At 36.8% G+C, this 17,065-nt stretch overlaps 1 protein-coding gene across 1 annotated transcript; it reads left to right on the forward strand.

Annotated features, from left to right (window-relative positions):
- Window positions 1–4,274: 4,274 nt before the first annotated feature.
- Diap2 (Death-associated inhibitor of apoptosis 2) lies at window positions 4,275–7,414 on the forward strand. Its single transcript, XM_065229978.1, has 4 exons — window positions 4,275–4,652; window positions 4,697–4,977; window positions 5,613–6,939; window positions 7,005–7,414. The coding sequence occupies exons 2-4, from the start codon at window positions 4,801–4,803 to the stop codon at window positions 7,091–7,093; spliced, it is 1,593 nt and encodes a 530-aa protein (XP_065086050.1). The 5' UTR covers window positions 4,275–4,652; window positions 4,697–4,800; the 3' UTR covers window positions 7,094–7,414.
- The last annotated feature ends 9,651 nt before the right edge of the window (window positions 7,415–17,065 follow it).

The raw sequence follows: 17,065 nt of genomic DNA on the forward strand, positions 1-17,065 counted from the left end.
CAACTAATAAGCAGACGCCTTGCTAAAAGTTATTGAAGCTCATGAAATGTATAAGCGGTCACACATACCTTTTATGCATTCTTATAGGACCTATGTGGTTTGTCTTATGGAATGTATAAGGCTGATGTGTTGGCAAAAATGAATAAGTGAAGCACATGAATAAAATAATTGATTTTCGTTTCGTGCAAGTAAAAGTCACTTACACTAGGTATCGATCTGAGTTACAATCATGTACTTGATCCACCATGACAAGTTTTTCGGTTTGGAGTTGAAAAACCACCGGTTTGATGTGATTAGTATACAAATTGGGTTCTTTAAGGTTATTTAGGTAAATACATATTCGTAATCTGCATTAAAAATGGAACACAAACCTAAAATTTTACCAACACAGGAACTATTTTAAATAAGAACGGTTACATTTGCAAAAATCAGCTCTTTTTTAGCGCCTCGGTGTCACTTTGTAAGGGAGCGAGCTGTCAATTTGTCAGTTTAGTGTCAAACAGTGAAGTTATTATTTTGCTTTAAATCTTGATTTAAAAATAAATTTAATAATGCTCAGAAAACGAAGCTCTTTCAGATGATATGTAAAAACCGATTTATTTTTCAAAATTAAAGAACCCAATTGCCGTGAAATTTTGAAAAGCAAAACAAAAACAACAACGAGTACCGTGTTATGATTATTCGTTTCGGTGACATTAGGTCACACACTGTCACTGTTAATGAGCAGTATCACTATCACTTGTGCTTTACCTTTGATTGTCAGAGGCGCTGTTATCAGTGACGTTTGACATCTGTATGAGAGAAGGAAACAGTTGCCAGTCTTCTGGATTTGTAGTCTTCGATTTCACCCATTTTGAAGAATTGAGGCTTAAAGCGGGGCCCACAATACTGTGTCACCGTCAGCGTTGACGAAGGGGTTCGTCCGTCAAATGACAGGTGTAACGCATGTTAAGTTGCTTTTCCACCGACATCTCACTTGGCGTCTTCACATCGACGCTGCGTCAGTTCGTCAATTTTAATCAGATTCAAATTTTAAGCTGACACTGACGTTGACGCAGCTTTGAGGGTCCCGCTTAACTCATTACCTCATTACCCATTCATAAGCATCTATTACTCATTAATAAATAACTGTTACTTATTTGTGGGTCACAACTACTTATTAATGGGTATTGTTTTACTTTATAAATGATTTTATTTTCTTAAAAATGGTTGAAATTCTACTCATTAATGCATTGCTTTGTGATAAGAGCTCGGATTAAAATATAAAATAATAAATTGACGCATTTTGTTAGAATTCACCATTTTGATTGTAAACATTTTCGAATTTTTTGTGAAAATGACGAATTATCGTGTATTTTTGTTATTCGTCGAATATTTGTGAATTTTTTCGAATTTTTTATTTTTTGCATTTGTGTTGAGTAATGACAAGTAATGATGACACTCGAGAGCAGTGAATTGCCCCTTGGTAGTATCACGTTAGAGCGCATCAGATTTTTTTTTCAATAATTTCAAATAACTGTAATTCCAAATCTTTCTCATTCATCTTCAAGATGGATGTTTAAGGTATGCTTTGATGCAATAAGACCACTGGAAAAGCGCATGGGTTTCGTAGAACATTAGAAAATCAAGAGCAAATTTTCATTATGTCGTAAGTAACATTCGCACCAATCCGAGAAAAATAAAGTTTTGTTTTGATGACCGAAAAGTTATTCCTATTTCCAAGTAAACACATATAATCTCATAGTGATAGCAATGTTTAACATATGCAAATGCAAATAGCTTCCATGCTAAAATACTGGTTTTTGAGTCAAAAGTTATTGTACGTCGTTTGGTGGCCCCTATTGTTACTTAAGTCAAAGTGTATTTACCAGGATATTCGGGAGAATTATCAATTACGTCTCCTTACGTGCAGCCCATTCATCATTTTAGGACCACCGAAATCATCTTAGCAACAAACAGTTCGATTTATTCACTTTAATAATGAGAAAGCGAAACGACGAACGTACACTTTTCACGGGTTTCTCAGCGCTGTTACTTAAGTCAAACGGCATCTCCATAGAAATCGGGTGACTTAAGTAACATCGAAAACTATTTTGATCTGAAGGTGATTACGTCAAAAAGCAATTTGACTGGTAAATAAATTTAAAAATGGGATTTGATCCTATATTCGGACAGTATATAGTGTAATAGCAGGAGAATCGATTGACACTGATAGCTCGACTTTGTTTACCTTTGTTACATTTGACGTAATGAAAATTTGCTCTTGAAATGTTTTCAGAAAGGGGGCTAACAAAATCGGGTCATTACTGTATATCTATATCTTTTCTGGTACCATGGATTTGACAAAGTAAAATTAAAAGAAGAGCAGCAAAATGAAGTACATGATGTACGGCAATGGAGTGATGCTCGTTAAAAATTACCCGGAGACGAGGGGCTGAGTATTTTCCGATTCATCAACCCGACTTGAAAAGGTGTATTTTGTATTTTTTTCGTATTTATGTATTTTTAAGTTTTGTGTATTTTTGTATTTTAAGTATTGTATTTTTAAATCCGCAATCCCCTCATTTTATCGGTCACACTTTCTTAGTGAATCAAAACATAGTGTAGTACTAGAATTTCGACTAGAATGGGGTACGTTACTGGATTTGCATTGGCGTAGCTAGACAATTTATCTGGAGGGGCCTAGATAATTCTAGAGGGGGTCTAAATAATTATGGAGGGAGCCTAGCTAATTCTGGAGGGGGCCTAGATAATTATCGAGGGGGGCTAGATAATTCTCGATGGAGCCTGGCCCCCTGACATCCCCATTAGCTACGCCAATGATTTGCTTGGGACCAATAGGCTAGTCAAGTAGTGAGCCAATTTAAAATCCTTAGCTTCCACCGGTTGGTGTTACGGTTTTATAAGACACAGCTAGGAACTCAAGATCATCATACTAAAATAATGGACGTCGATATATCGTGGAACACATCAGAAATAACATGGGAGACTTTCGGTAGTCTAGCAGGAACTAGGAGTGATGCAGAGAAGGACAACTAGCTCACAAATAGACACGACAATTGGATAGAACATTGAAGAAACAGCAAAAGTTGGTGAGATCGTTTTAAATTGTTACTCATGTTTATACAAACATTGCTTATACTAAATACGCGCCAGAATAACAAACAGTTTTTTTTTTAAATTCTGGAAGTGTGAATGCAATTCATGTATCCAATTGATATATCGATGTGTTCATCAAAATGAACAAGCTTTGTTGGAATGGGTCGTTGGATGTACAGTAAAGCTATCACCTTCTATCGACAGGTACAAACAATTTTCTTCCATAAAAGCACTGGCGGCCAATGGGAAATGGATTGTAGACACGCACACACAAACAGTGTAGTTATTATTTTGCTTTAGATCTTGATTTAAAAATCGAGGAGAAATTCTATGGGTTTGAAAAAAAATACCGTTGTGCTCAGAAAACGAAACTCTTTTAGATTATGTATGTGAGCCGATAGATTTTTCAAAATTAAAGAACCCAATTTAAGCGTAACTATTCAAATCGATGTATCTGCTTTAGTAAACAATCACTTCTATCGATGATTTTTCTTAACTGCTAACTCACCCACGCAAACAAACACCATTATCAGGAAGGGGAATCTCCTAATATGTTCAGCAGTTTGCTCGATCAATTTCAACCCATTGATCAATTTACCCCCGGTTTACGGTTCTGCATTTTGTTGTTTGAATTTAGCAATTCAGGTTTTTGGTCGATGTTTCGATAAGGGAAACCAGCAATTAACCGGGAATTTGGATGCAATCTCTAAATATGTAGCTATATCAAACAATACATTACGTCCTAAGTAACACTGATCGATGCAGATTCAGAATATTGATATATTCTGACCGAATTCATAGCATTTCAATACTTTCCTTTGAAAGGTATATCGGCATTCGTTACACTGTTAATTATCATGATATCCAGTAATCAAATAGATCGTCTAATTCAATAATCTGGTAATATGTTTAACTCAAATCGTATCATTTCGTGGCGTTCTGAAATATCTTTAAAGGCGTAAGTAGATATCAAAACGGGCAAAAATTAAGATGGTCGTATACAATCGTCGCCATTAGAACTATCAGGCTAACACTCTAATAGGTATATCGACCTGTCAGCAGAATTAACCGACCATTTGACGGTCTGGAAAGTGACAATACCTATTCCGCAGAACCGTCAGCGCTGCGATTATGTCAAATTTCGTCTCGCGTACACCAACTAAACATCTGGCAGATTCAAGGTTGCACAAGAGTTCGCTGTTGCTGCTGTTGTTGCTGAATGAAAACTTCTCTGTGCTGCTTATGGACGGAATTTTCTTCTCCGTATAATCAACAGAAAAAAAGTGGATTATTGATTATTTACAGTTTTGATAGATTTGCAGTACAATTTGTGAATTCACTACTTGAATTCAGTAACATTGATGACGAATGCGTGAATGAGTGATTAACTGGTCTACGTGCAGTCAACAAACAATAGTGACAATGTAGTCTGTCTGTTCATAAATAATATTCAATTAGGATCACTCGTAAAGGGTGCAAAATCAATCATCCGTGAAGGCAACTATATACAGGTCTAATCTGATTTATTTCGTCTGATTGGTGGTATGTTAGGAGTTCTAGAACAGAGACGTTCGATTCACTCATATTCGTATTGTAGGTGAAACAGAAGGTCGTTCATAGAGTTCGACATTATAGCTGTCCGCATAAATCCCAAGTGAAAAGTGAGAGTGTGAGGCTTTGTCCCTCCTAGCAGCAAGAGCAATGAACGTTGAACTGAATCGGGTTCGCACCTACCGCAGATGGGAAGACACAGAATGGATAATGGAAAACTCGTTCGAGGTACTGGCCAAGGCTGGATTCTACGCAACCGAACAATTCCTGCACGTCAAGTGCCACTTCTGTGGAGTTACCATTTTCGTGGGAATTTCTGTGTCCAACGTGAGTATTTTTTTTTGTTGCTAAAATTAATTTGGTTACTTGAGAATTCTCAAAGTGCACAACATTTAATTCCGTTTTGAGCAAGTTATAAACAATCTGGGTTTAAAAAATAAGCATAGCATTTTAACTGAATCAAGTGTTTCTGTTTTTAGTCTTCAATATTCAAAACGTCACCTTGACGTAGAAAGCTTTCAGGCTCGCAATTTTGTTTACCCCGTGGCAATCCACGAGCAAAGTTATTTTTATGTGCCGTTAAGGTGATACTCTAAGGAAGCCTCAGCACTAAATGTCAGTTTCCACCAAATATGAAATTCCTACTCCTTGGTTGCTGAGCTACAGCAAACAGATAATAGCAATTTCAGCATTGTATGTTTTGTGGAAGTTGACATTTGTGCTTTTGAAGTTTCACGGTAAGGCTTCGTCACTTGAAAACAAAAAGAACTTGTGACCTAGATCATCCTATCGACAATATTGTAAAGAACATTTTCAGTCCAGACCATGCCTTTAACTAGACCCAGATCCACCGAAATAATCATATCCAACATAGAGGATACTCTTCTAGTTATGTTCGCTAAATATACCCTTGATTATCTTTCCCCAATGCACCGACTAACTCTTACTTTGTTCATTTTCAGGTTGAAGACAAACATCGTGAATTGAATCCCAACTGCGCATTTTTGCTGCACCCCGATCGGACGGATAATGTGCGCTACTTCGATGCGGTAGAACTGACTCGCGAAGAATGTCGCCTGGCAACGTTCGTAAACTGGCCCGTGCCACACATTAGTCCCAACTCGCTGGCCAAAGCCGGATTCTACTACACGTACAATGCTGATCAGGTAAAATGTGCCTGGTGTGAAGGAGTCATCGGCCAATGGGAAGTAGGTGATGATCCATTTGCCGAGCATCAGAAGTTTTTCCCAAGGTGTGAAAAAGTGATTGCGAATAGCATTAGTTCGAATCCTGTTCTGGATCCTAGTATCGGAATACAGCCCGTCAAGACACCCTTTGCTGCACAGTTCAGTTCGTTAGACTCGCGAATTCGGTCATTTGAAAACTGGACTACTGGACTCGTCCAAGATCCAGAGCGCCTAGCTCAAGCTGGTTTCTACTATTTAGGCCGAGCAGATGAGGTTCATTGTTTCTACTGTGATGGCGGATTACGCTTCTGGTTGGCTGATGATGATCCGTGGTTCGAGCATGCAAGATGCTTCCCAAAGTGCCAGTTTGTGCAGCTGGTGAAAGGACAGTTGTTTATCGAAAACGTTCAAAGTCAGATAAAAAATGCCAGCACAAGTCAGCAGCAACTACAACAACAAATGCAACCTGGTGGACAAATCGTGGCAACTATGAACCTCGAGGAAGCACTTGCTACCGAACCTGTTCAATTGGCATTATCTATGGGACTGAACGCAGGTCGCATACGGGCTGTTACTAAACGGCGGCTGGAAACAACTGGTCAGCCGTACACCGATTCTCAAACACTGATTGAAGCAGTCCTGGATGGTCAAATACAAGACGAAGAACTTGAACCTACGACGTCTTCTAGAATGGACCGTCGCATAGAGAGCGAAGTGTCACGTCTTCTGTGGACCGCAATATCTTCCACGGCAGGGCCTAACTTGTCATCTTTTAGTTCAACTTTCTCCACACCTTCGCCTTCCTCAGATCCTGCTACTTCGGGCGTTGCTGCAGATGAAGGAAGGCTTGTCGCTGATTCCAACCCTATATCATCACCCCCTACCTCTAGCTCAGTCAACGACAGCTCATCTGCTTTAGATCGCCTGAATGTACCTGAATCTCTTGCGCAAATGGCCGCTGCGGCCCGGCCAACTGGAGCCCCTGCGGACGATAAAACCTTACGATTAGAAGAGGAGAACAAACGACTGAAGGACGCTCGCGAATGCAAAATTTGCATGGCAGATGAGGTGGGCGTGGTGTTTTGCCCCTGTGGTCATCTAGGTAAATTGGTTGTCAATTTTAAATGAATGAATGCAATAATGTTGAGATTTTAATATTATTTCTAGTATCTTGTGTGCAGTGTGCACCAGCTGTAACAAATTGCCCGGTCTGTCGAGCTGTGATCAAAGGACGGGTGCGCACTTTCCTATCGTAAATAGGCACCACTTCTGCACACTGACCTTATAGCACATTTTATCTGCGGTGGATGGATTTACAATGCAGCAAAAACGAAGAAAATATGGACTTTGCAGTATACTTGGTTTGCACTTGAGACATTATAAAAGAAACATCACTACCAGATCGGAATGTGTAGATACGTTGAGATAAAACTTATCGTATTGTGGAACCTCACGGCGATTCTACACATAAATGAGGTTTACTAACACGTTTGATTAGAATGAATTATCGTTTTTCCTGTCTGTAATGTATGCATAGTATTAATGTTGAAGCAGATTCGCAAATACAATAAATTATTGTATAATTTACACTCTTATTACTAGAAAATCCATCAGTGTTTCACATTTTTCGTGGGCGAAATTTACTCCACAAAGGTTTTTCCAAGATCATGTTAGTAAGCATGCTCTACAATACAAAACAATATTCTTTTGACTAAGTATTCAATGCTATACTACCGGTGGATACTTAATCGTCCCATGTGTATATGTTATTCCATCAGGGGGTAAGTCTTCTTCTTCATACCTTTATTTAACGTCGGTCTCTGTTCCGCAATCTACACGGCGAATGAGAACACCCAAATTTGAGTTTAGTACACTCATAATCGCCGAAACTGCAGGAACTCAGCGATGAGTAAAATTTGTCTCATGGTTTCCTGTGGAAAACCTAAAAAATCTGCCGGAAAATGAGGAAATTGACGAAAATTTTATTCAGTCTCGAAGTAGTACCAATAGACTGAGTGAATCCAATCTTTACTTTTCTCAAATTCGGGAATTTTTCCTTGGAAAAACCTGGGAGAACATGAGGCAAATTTACTCATCGCTGAGTTCCTGCACTTTTGGCGATTATGAGTGAACTAAACTCAAATTTGGGTCGTTCTCATTCGCCGTGTCGTGCCAATCACCGACGGAGATCGATTGCACTGAACCAAAACACCCACCGCCTACTGAATGATTTTTGCCTCACCCAAGCCCCATGCTTATTGGCGTTGACGAGAGCTCTGTAACTCTTTACTCCTATGGAGAAATCTCATATGTAACTGTCAGTCTATGTGTGAAACATGGCGGACTTTTTCTTATTCTCTCACTCCAACGCAAAACCCCTTAAGGAACTGTCAAAATGTGTGTGAAGAAACGTCACTTTGGGACTGGTGTCAAGGCGAATAATCAGATGATTTTAAGAAGATCGTCATTCAATTCATATTTTGTCGGAATCAAGTCAAATGTATGAATATAATTTAAAATCAGCGTTATAATCATACATCAATCAAATCAAAATAGAACTAGATGTGAATGATTTGCATACATAAACTTTTCAACTCATCAGTCTGGTAATGGTAGAAAATCAGATCGTATTTAAATGATGCCCATATCTATGTTGTTGGCTTAATAGAGGAAAATTGAAATATTATTGAAATAAATAATTACACAATTATTCGATTAATCAAAAAAAAAGCTTCTTTTCTACTGTTGATATTATATGAATCATCTCTAATGAAATGATTGTACATATAATTAAATGATCTATAATATTTGAATACTCGCGCAGTCGCAATGCTGTTTGTTCACCACCATTTGCTAACTAGATGAATAACTGAAAGATGATGATAAACCTGAAATAGAATGAAGGGGCTATGAAGAAATATATTCATTTTGGTTCATGATGAAAAACAAACGCTTAATGTGCCTGTTAATATGTGACTGATTATCGGGTGACATAGAAAAAACATTATTTTGAAATGTAAACAAAAATAAAAAAAATTCCTCGATTTAGCGTGACATAATAAATGCATGGGCCTAAATGGGAAATCAACGACGGAGTTTGACGTCCCACTCGTATAACCATTTAAAAAGCAAGAGAACGAAAGAGACTACAAATTCACTACGCCTTTCCTACCCAAGTAACACAAATTCGTAGAATTATGTTGATTAAACTGCTATACAACCAAAACTAGTAATACAAAGGTTATATAAACGGTTATATAACATACTGGTAACACATATATTTACATATAGTTGATGGATGAATAGTAGGCATTCGACAACACATCTTGCCCCTAAAGCCCTCTAGTTAAAGTACGGACGACTGACACCACAAAACTTAAAAAAAGCTGTTCCAATCGAGCAAAACGGTGCATTTTGACGGTTCGATTGGAACAACTTTTGACAGACGTCCATACTTTTACTGTAGGGCTTTACTCTTCCCTGGTTTCATCGTGTTGAACAAGTTGTCATTTCATTTTCATTTTCAAGCACAGAAGGGGGTCATAGCAAAGATGAATACTAAGATGAAACTGTCGGAAGAAAAACTTTCTATGTTAGTGTCCTCTTTCACGGTCCCTTTCATCCAATGAATACCCCCCGGTAATCAAGGTAATTTTGTGGTTTTGCTGCTCCCTCGATAGAGATTAAATTTTGCACTCATTTTTATCAAAACAATCACATCAAAATCAGAGATGTCCCATTTTTTAATTACTCGATTAACAACTAATCGATTATTTTTTGTTCGCTGTCCTGTCATTTTTTCACCAATGAGAGTGCTAAACTTGTTTGAAATGATCGGTGATGATCCTCTGAAGAAGTTAATGCTTATATCCCCGCATAAACGCGAACCATAAATTGACCTTACCTAAAATGGTTAAAAATTGTTTATAATTCCTGCTAAACTTTAACTGAAATGGTTATGGAACTTTACATGAACGTTTAATGATAAAGTTTCAACCTTATGTATTATGGTTTTTTGGAACTGGACCTTACAAATAATGGGTTGTTAAGAACCATTACCATTCCAAATTCTTGTTTTCTCCATACATTTTCAGAAAGAGAACTATATAAAAACGTTTTTACTTATGATTTGAGAACATTAATGGTAATGGTTATGGTAGTCAGTGAGGTCCATTAATGGTTTTGTATTATCGCTCAACTTTACGTGGAATATATCGTGAATTGGTAATCAGTAAATTACAGGCAACCAATTCGCGATATATTCCACATAAAGTTGATCGATGTTACAAAACCATTCGTGGACCTTACTGACTACCATAACCATTACCATTAAAGTTCTCAAACCATAAGTTAAAAGGTTCTAATATAGTTCTCTTTCCGAAAATGTATGGAGAAAACAAGAATTTGGAACGGTAATGGTTCTTAACAACCCATTATTTGTAAGGTTCAGTTCCACAAAACCATAATACATAAGGTTGAAACTTTATCATTAAACGTTCATGTAAAGTTCCATAACCATTTCAGTTAAAGTTTAGCAGGGATTATAAACAATTTTTAACCATTTTAGGTAAGGTCAATTTATGGTTCGCGTTTATGCGGGTCGGCATGATATAACCGATTACAAATATTTTACTGTTCGGTTCGTTAATCGATTAATCGATTATTCGAATGAAAATCGGCCATCACTAGATGAATGTGAAAACTCGCTTCACTTTTCAAATAGACCAATGTAACAAATGTAAACAAATCGAGTTAAGCGATACAAGCTATTGCTCTTCTATCATTGTATGTGATACAAAAACACCCATCCAAATTTACTTTCATTGATTTAAGAAAATCATTGATCAAAAATTGTCCAATGAACAGTTTGAAATGATGGTTACTTGATTGTTACTTCGGTCATTCGGACTGCCTAACATGATTGGTGCATTTTCCAAAGGCGGGGCCAATCTAAAGTTAGATACTATACTCTGAAATCTGTGAAAGGGAATCTAGTATCATGTAAACAAAACGTCCAATGTAACACTAATTGATTATGTCATTGAGAAAAATCGTCCAATGTAACATGTCCGATGTACAACTCGACTTGTCAAAACGTCCTATGTGGTTTTTTCTATGTTGTAGCATGAAATTCAAAGTAAAATTGTGATTTTATCGTTTCTTCTGAATTTTCAACGTTATTATACACTGACTACATTAAAAATAGTATTGCAAAATGTATTGTTTTTAAACAGTTAAAATAATAATCTGTCGAACTTCAACTTCGATTTTATCAAAATGGTGGATATGTTACATTGGTCTATTTGAAAAGTGACGCGAGAAAAGTCATTTCAAATATAAGGACCGAACATAAATAATGATACAATTTAAAAGGGACCGGGGCTAATCACAAATAACCTCCCCACGGTAACTGAAATAAACACGAGTGTTCACCGGTTGGTCATAGGGCCAAGTCACCAGCGAAAAATCGCTGTCCATACTGCACCAGGGTAGAGGTATAGATTTGGCATCACAGAATAATAACCACAGGGGTCAAATGAATCCTGTTTACGATACCGGATAGTAAGGAAAGCTGTTGAACATAGGGGATAGTCAGAGTAACAGCAATAATAGTGAAAGTTAGGAAAATAAGCAGGTAGAGATGGTTGATTTGCAATGGCTATCGACTCTGTTATATGGCCTACCGTATCAGATTCAAATTTAATGTCGTTTAATATTGCGCTTATTACTTTTATCTTTATTCTAAGCAATCTCCTTTCATACTTGTTTGTTTTAAAGTGAACTGGATGAAATGATTGTTTTATCAAAATTATGTTAAAGTTAACTACTATTCATATTTGCTAATTAATACCTAAATGTAATTTTTAATTTTATGAAGATAAGTTGCTCAGAATAGCAGCCTGTAATTCCGTACCAGAATCCGCCTACAATTTAATGTCTTTTGTGGATTCGTAGTAGCAAAGTTGTGCTAAAAGCTAAATAGTTACCTAAAAATACTACCTAAATCGTTCACAATCAGAGCCGGGCCACTGATGAAAACCAAAACTACAACCCTGAAAAAACGAATCGATATTTTCGAAGGCGAACACAACCTATTCTTGCTAGTGATTCTGTCCAATTGTTAGGTATCCAAATTATAGTCATTCGTAAATTTATTATTGCATATATGGATGAATTATCTAATATTGAATAACTATTATTTACGATAATTACATGAAAGAAATAACATATAAACTACAAACAAAACGTGACTACTAAAATCTCAAAAAGATATTCTCACAAGTATATTTCACGCAACCAGGAATCTCAAAACCATTAGACGCTATAATGATACTCTGCACATGTTAGACACAAGAAAAGGCCAAAAAGCAAGCGTCCGACACAAAACCCGCCAAATCCACTGGCAGTCACAATCAACGATTCTACGAATCGCGAGCGCTCACGAATCATAAAACCGCTGACTGCGACACTCTGAAAGCGAAATTGACAGGCTCTATGCGTCAAACATCCGCCCTCCAATCTCTTCCCGCATCCAACAACACAAACCTCCATTACAACATCTAACGAATTCAAAACTCCGAAAATCACTCATCTATAGAAAGTGAGTGGAAGCAACCCTGCATGCAACTATTCTTCATGATACGCTTTGTCTGTCTATCTTTCTATTAGGCCTGTGGACATGTGTTAGCTTCGAAACTTCTAACCAAACTTTTGAAATCACAAAAAAAAATTCAAAGGTAACTACAAGCAAAATACATCTTGATTATTTTACGCAAAACCGAGCAAGTAATATTAAATCTCTTGTATTGTATGCTAATGCTAATTGACTGTAACAAAAATAATATGCTTAAATAAAATAAAATATTAATAAAATGATATGCAAAATTTACTAGAAGGTCATTACTTTATTGGTGAGAAGTTTCTAATAAGCCCTCCCAGTTCCTCTGTATTCAGAACAAATCTGATACTATAATCAGAATTGCCCGAAAAAAAAATTACAGTGAAATTTTCAGTGGAAACAATGCTCTAACATTAATATTTATTGTCGACAATAAAAATGATTGTTATAATGTTGTACCCTTCTGAAAATGTAGATGTACTATGAAGGCACATAATAAAATGTTGTTACAATGATTTTTATCGTATTTTTCATTTATTTTATTGTTAACATGATTCGATCATGAACAATAATGAACAACTATATTACAATAAAAATTGTTGTTACATTAAATATTGATGTGTTTTCATTGTAGGTTACGTCACGAACAATAAAAATAAATCTAATTGAAGCATGCAGACTATGAGAGGGTCAGCAACACTGCCAATGTAATCAAGATAGGCGCTGCCCGTATGGCTCTGGCTTTGACAGTTCGTTTGGCTGACCGATATCGGACTTGCTCTATTCGTTGCCAAGTCAACGACCAGATCGGGTTGAGTTGAATTCAACTCACCTGCCTGATCTAAATCCCGCTTAATGCAGACCTTTTCCGTGCAGTCAATAATCATACAATAATAATAAAAAAAATCCACCACTTGAAGATGTCAGGAAGGAATTCTCAGGTGGAAGCATACTTTATGGGCGATTCTCTCCAGTCGAATGTATTAACTTATCAACGACGCTCAACCACCAAGGAGGCGTGACCTAGGGAGATCGAGTGCAGGGGAGTTGGCCTGAATTTCTCACAAGTTCCGGATCGAATCTCAATCCAAAACCAGTAAAAAAAGGACTCACCCGTAACAGACATACTACCCCTTCCCTTCCCGGGGCGATGTTTTATTTTTTCGATTTTTTTTAAAGTCGATAAAGTAGATCTGTCCAGCCAACACATACACTCTAAAGTACACTGTTATTTTTTTAATCAATAAATTCGCCAACCAACAGTAAAATAACAATAATATATACTGTTATTGAAAAAAAAAAATATATGGGGAAATCTCGAAAATTTCATTGTGAAGATACTTAATAACCCCCCTTTTTTATTGTAAATTTTCCATTTACCATAAAATTTACTGTTTTGTACAACATAAATCAAGGAAAATTTATTGTAGACGTAACAATATAAATCATTGTTAAGACAATAATTTTCGTCTTATTGTTACATTGTTTTTTAATGTATTTTTGTTGTTATTTTTTTCGGGTGCTCAGTCTGCATGAAGCAGCCGATTGCATCAAGGAAGTTCTATTAACAACCAAGAAATAATCGTTTGAGGTATACTGAAGCATTAAGAAGGTGATATGTGTCACTATGGGAAATCATCATCGTTGCAAATATAAAGAAATTAAACATAACCCTTTGCTTCAGTACCGTCAACCTCCATGTCCATGGGGAGGGTTTCATCGTGTTGAACAAGTTGTCAAAACTTTAACCTAAAAAATATATTTACTGGCCATCATATCCTCAACAATAACATAACGCTGAAAATGACAGATCCCCCTACGACTCATTTGCTGTTGTTTGTGTGCAGATTAGTCCTAGACACGGACATTGGCCCTCTCGCTGTAGGAGGAAGACGAAAGACCAGGCATGGAAAATCATTTACATTCATTTTGGGCACTAGTTCCAACATTCCCGGAAGTTCCTTTTGACTTCTTCTGGAAGCAGATTTTCTGTTTTAATCCAATCGTTTAAAGTTTTGCCTTCAAAAACGGGAAAAATATAAAATTTATTAAAATTCATTGTAATTACCGATATTTTTTTTAACCAAGCTTGCAAACCCTAATAAAAAATAACCATAAACGAACGGTAACCCAAATGATTAAACAATTCCACAAATGGTTTGGATGATACCCCGAACACGTCGTTAAGCAAATTAACCATAACATTTTTATTAGGAAATGCTCATTACAGCTAAAATGCTATTTTTCGGATTTATGAAGCTATGAGATATTTCAATGATAATTCTTAATTACAAGATGCAAGAAAAGAAGGTAAAATGTGTGTATGACACATAAAACCTGTCAATTTAGCTTTCAGAGGGTCACAATAGCGATTAGCTGTAACGATGAGCAACGCGATGAGCAAGCAATCAGCGATCATAAAATAGCTAGCTGTGACCTTCTGAAAGCAAAATTGACAAATTTTATATGCCATACACAAACTTTACCACCTCTTCTTGGTTCTTACAAATAAAAATTATCATTTTAGTATCCTATAGTTTCATAATTACGAAAACTAGCAGTTTAGCTGTAATGAGCAATTGCAAGCCTGTTTTTAACATTTTGATACCGATAAGCTTGAACACACCCAGAAGGAAAAATGTTAGCGTTAGACCAACGTTAGACGTTACCATGATGATCGATCTGCATGACTCGGGTCGAAATTATGCTCGGGCTGCATGACTCGAGTCGGCTTAAGCTCGACTCGAGTTTGTTCGTAGCTGTCATTGGCTTTGACGGTGACACTGTAACTCTCTCCTAGAAATCCATCTGAAGATTTCTACTCTTTACTCCTATGGTCAAATCCCAAAAGCAAACGTCAGTCTGTGAGTGAAACATGGTGCTATCCTTTCACTCAACTGGAAATTCCCATAAGAATCTATCAATCTTTGACGATAGAAGAGGCTTTTTCCATGGAGCCGTCAACACCAATTCGATTGCTATTTAGTTTTCGAAGTACTTTCCCGCGAGTGCATCCTTTTGTCCTCGGTTGTGGACAGCTGATCGATCCTGTGAGGATCAACGATTTATGAAAGCTGTACAACGAATCGAAGCCGAAATGGTTTTTTCGCTGTGTGACTAAGATGTGTTCCTTTTAATAGTGAAAACTGTTGTTCCGCTAAGTAGTCAGGCAGGACTAGGGTTCGGTTGATGAAATAACTACCCGCGTTTAGGGGAATGTGCATCAGTTACTTCCTCGGTTGATTTTACCGTCGTGGCACTAAAATTTTGGTTTAGGCAGGTGATCTTTTCGGGGAATGTGCATCAATTGTTTCCTCGGTTGCTTTTACTTTACCGTGGTAGCAATAAAATTTTGGATTAGGTTGGGATTGGTGTGAAAGTGCATGCAGTAGCGAAGTCTTGTTTTTTCTTCAATGTTACTAATGTAATGAAAACATGTAAATCTCATTACGTTCCTTAGACGATTGGTCTATCGAATGGACGTAATGAGAGTTAAATCTTTGTTTTGGTTGCATGCTGCATCCACTTTCAAACCAATCCCAGCCTAATCCAACATTTTATTGCCACCGCGGTAAAGTAAAAGCAACCGAGGAAACAACTGATGCACATTCACCGAAACGCGGGTAGATCACCTCTCCAACCGAATCCATGACCACTTAGTAGAACAGGAGTTTTCCCTAATCAAAAAAACACAGTCACAAGTCTGGTTGCCCACCGAGGATAATATTGAAAAGAAAAGGATATGTGGGTAGGTCTTATATGTGATTTCTAATCTTCTATTCGTTGTTTTAATGTTTGAAGTAGTTAAGATTAAGATTCTGATGCATGGTCAATATAGATGACACTGCATGATTTTGTCCCCAAGGATTCCGATTTTGCTTCCCTAATAATATTTGTATGGTTATTGTGGTTAATGTTGTGTTCGTGGTATCATCTAAAAAATTTGTGGAATAGCTATACAATTTGAGTTATTATCAATTTATGGTACTTGTTAATTAGGGTTAGCAAAAGGCAGACCTTTGAGGGGACTTCCATATTTCGAAGTACGTAAATAAATAGCAGGACATAACAATTGATTTTTTTTTTAACTCTTTATTTGTTCCAAATTCAAAATAAATTACATTTCATTTTTAACCTAGGTGCTCCAGTTACTACAGTAACTTACCAGCCTTAATTGTTATGATATATATCTAAGTGTTTTTACATTGTTCCTGTCTTGGCAATTCAGTATTTTAAACAGGTTTTTTAAACCTGCATGTCAGTATAACAATTGATAGCTTAAAACTAAATAACTAAAACTAAATCTTATCTAAGTATAAAGGGAATTAATCGTTGCAATTGAGGATTGTAACGATTTTTGCCGGAAATTATTAATTATTTTGTTGGACATTTGTGCTAAAGTCTCAACATTCGAAATTCTATGTACTTCGGTAGTGCTGTACCAGGGAGGCAACTTCAAAATCATCTTGAGAATTTTGTTCTGAATCCTTTGAAGTGCTTTTTTCCTGGTAGTGCAACAACTAGACCATATTGGCACAGCGTAAAGCATGGCCGGTCTAAAAACTTGTTTAAATATTAGAAGTTTATTCGTCAGGCAAAGTTTGGATTT

This window comes from Ochlerotatus camptorhynchus, unplaced genomic scaffold (assembly GCF_037179485.1).
Source record: "Ochlerotatus camptorhynchus isolate MF236.1 unplaced genomic scaffold, CSIRO-AGI_Acam_v1.1 ptg000324l, whole genome shotgun sequence".
In the NCBI taxonomy this organism is placed as follows: domain Eukaryota; kingdom Metazoa; phylum Arthropoda; class Insecta; order Diptera; family Culicidae; genus Ochlerotatus; species Ochlerotatus camptorhynchus.

Bases quoted from the DNA above. Each gene is read 5' to 3' on its own strand.
- Diap2 (XM_065229978.1), top strand. From the start codon at position 4,801: ATGAACGTTGAACTGAATCGGGTTCGCACCTACCGCAGATGGGAAGAC. The intron at 4,978-5,612 runs GTGAGTATTTTT...GTTCATTTTCAG, and splicing joins TGGGAATTTCTGTGTCCAAC to GTTGAAGACAAACATCGTGA. The intron at 6,940-7,004 runs GTAAATTGGTTG...TATTATTTCTAG, and splicing joins TTGCCCCTGTGGTCATCTAG to TATCTTGTGTGCAGTGTGCA.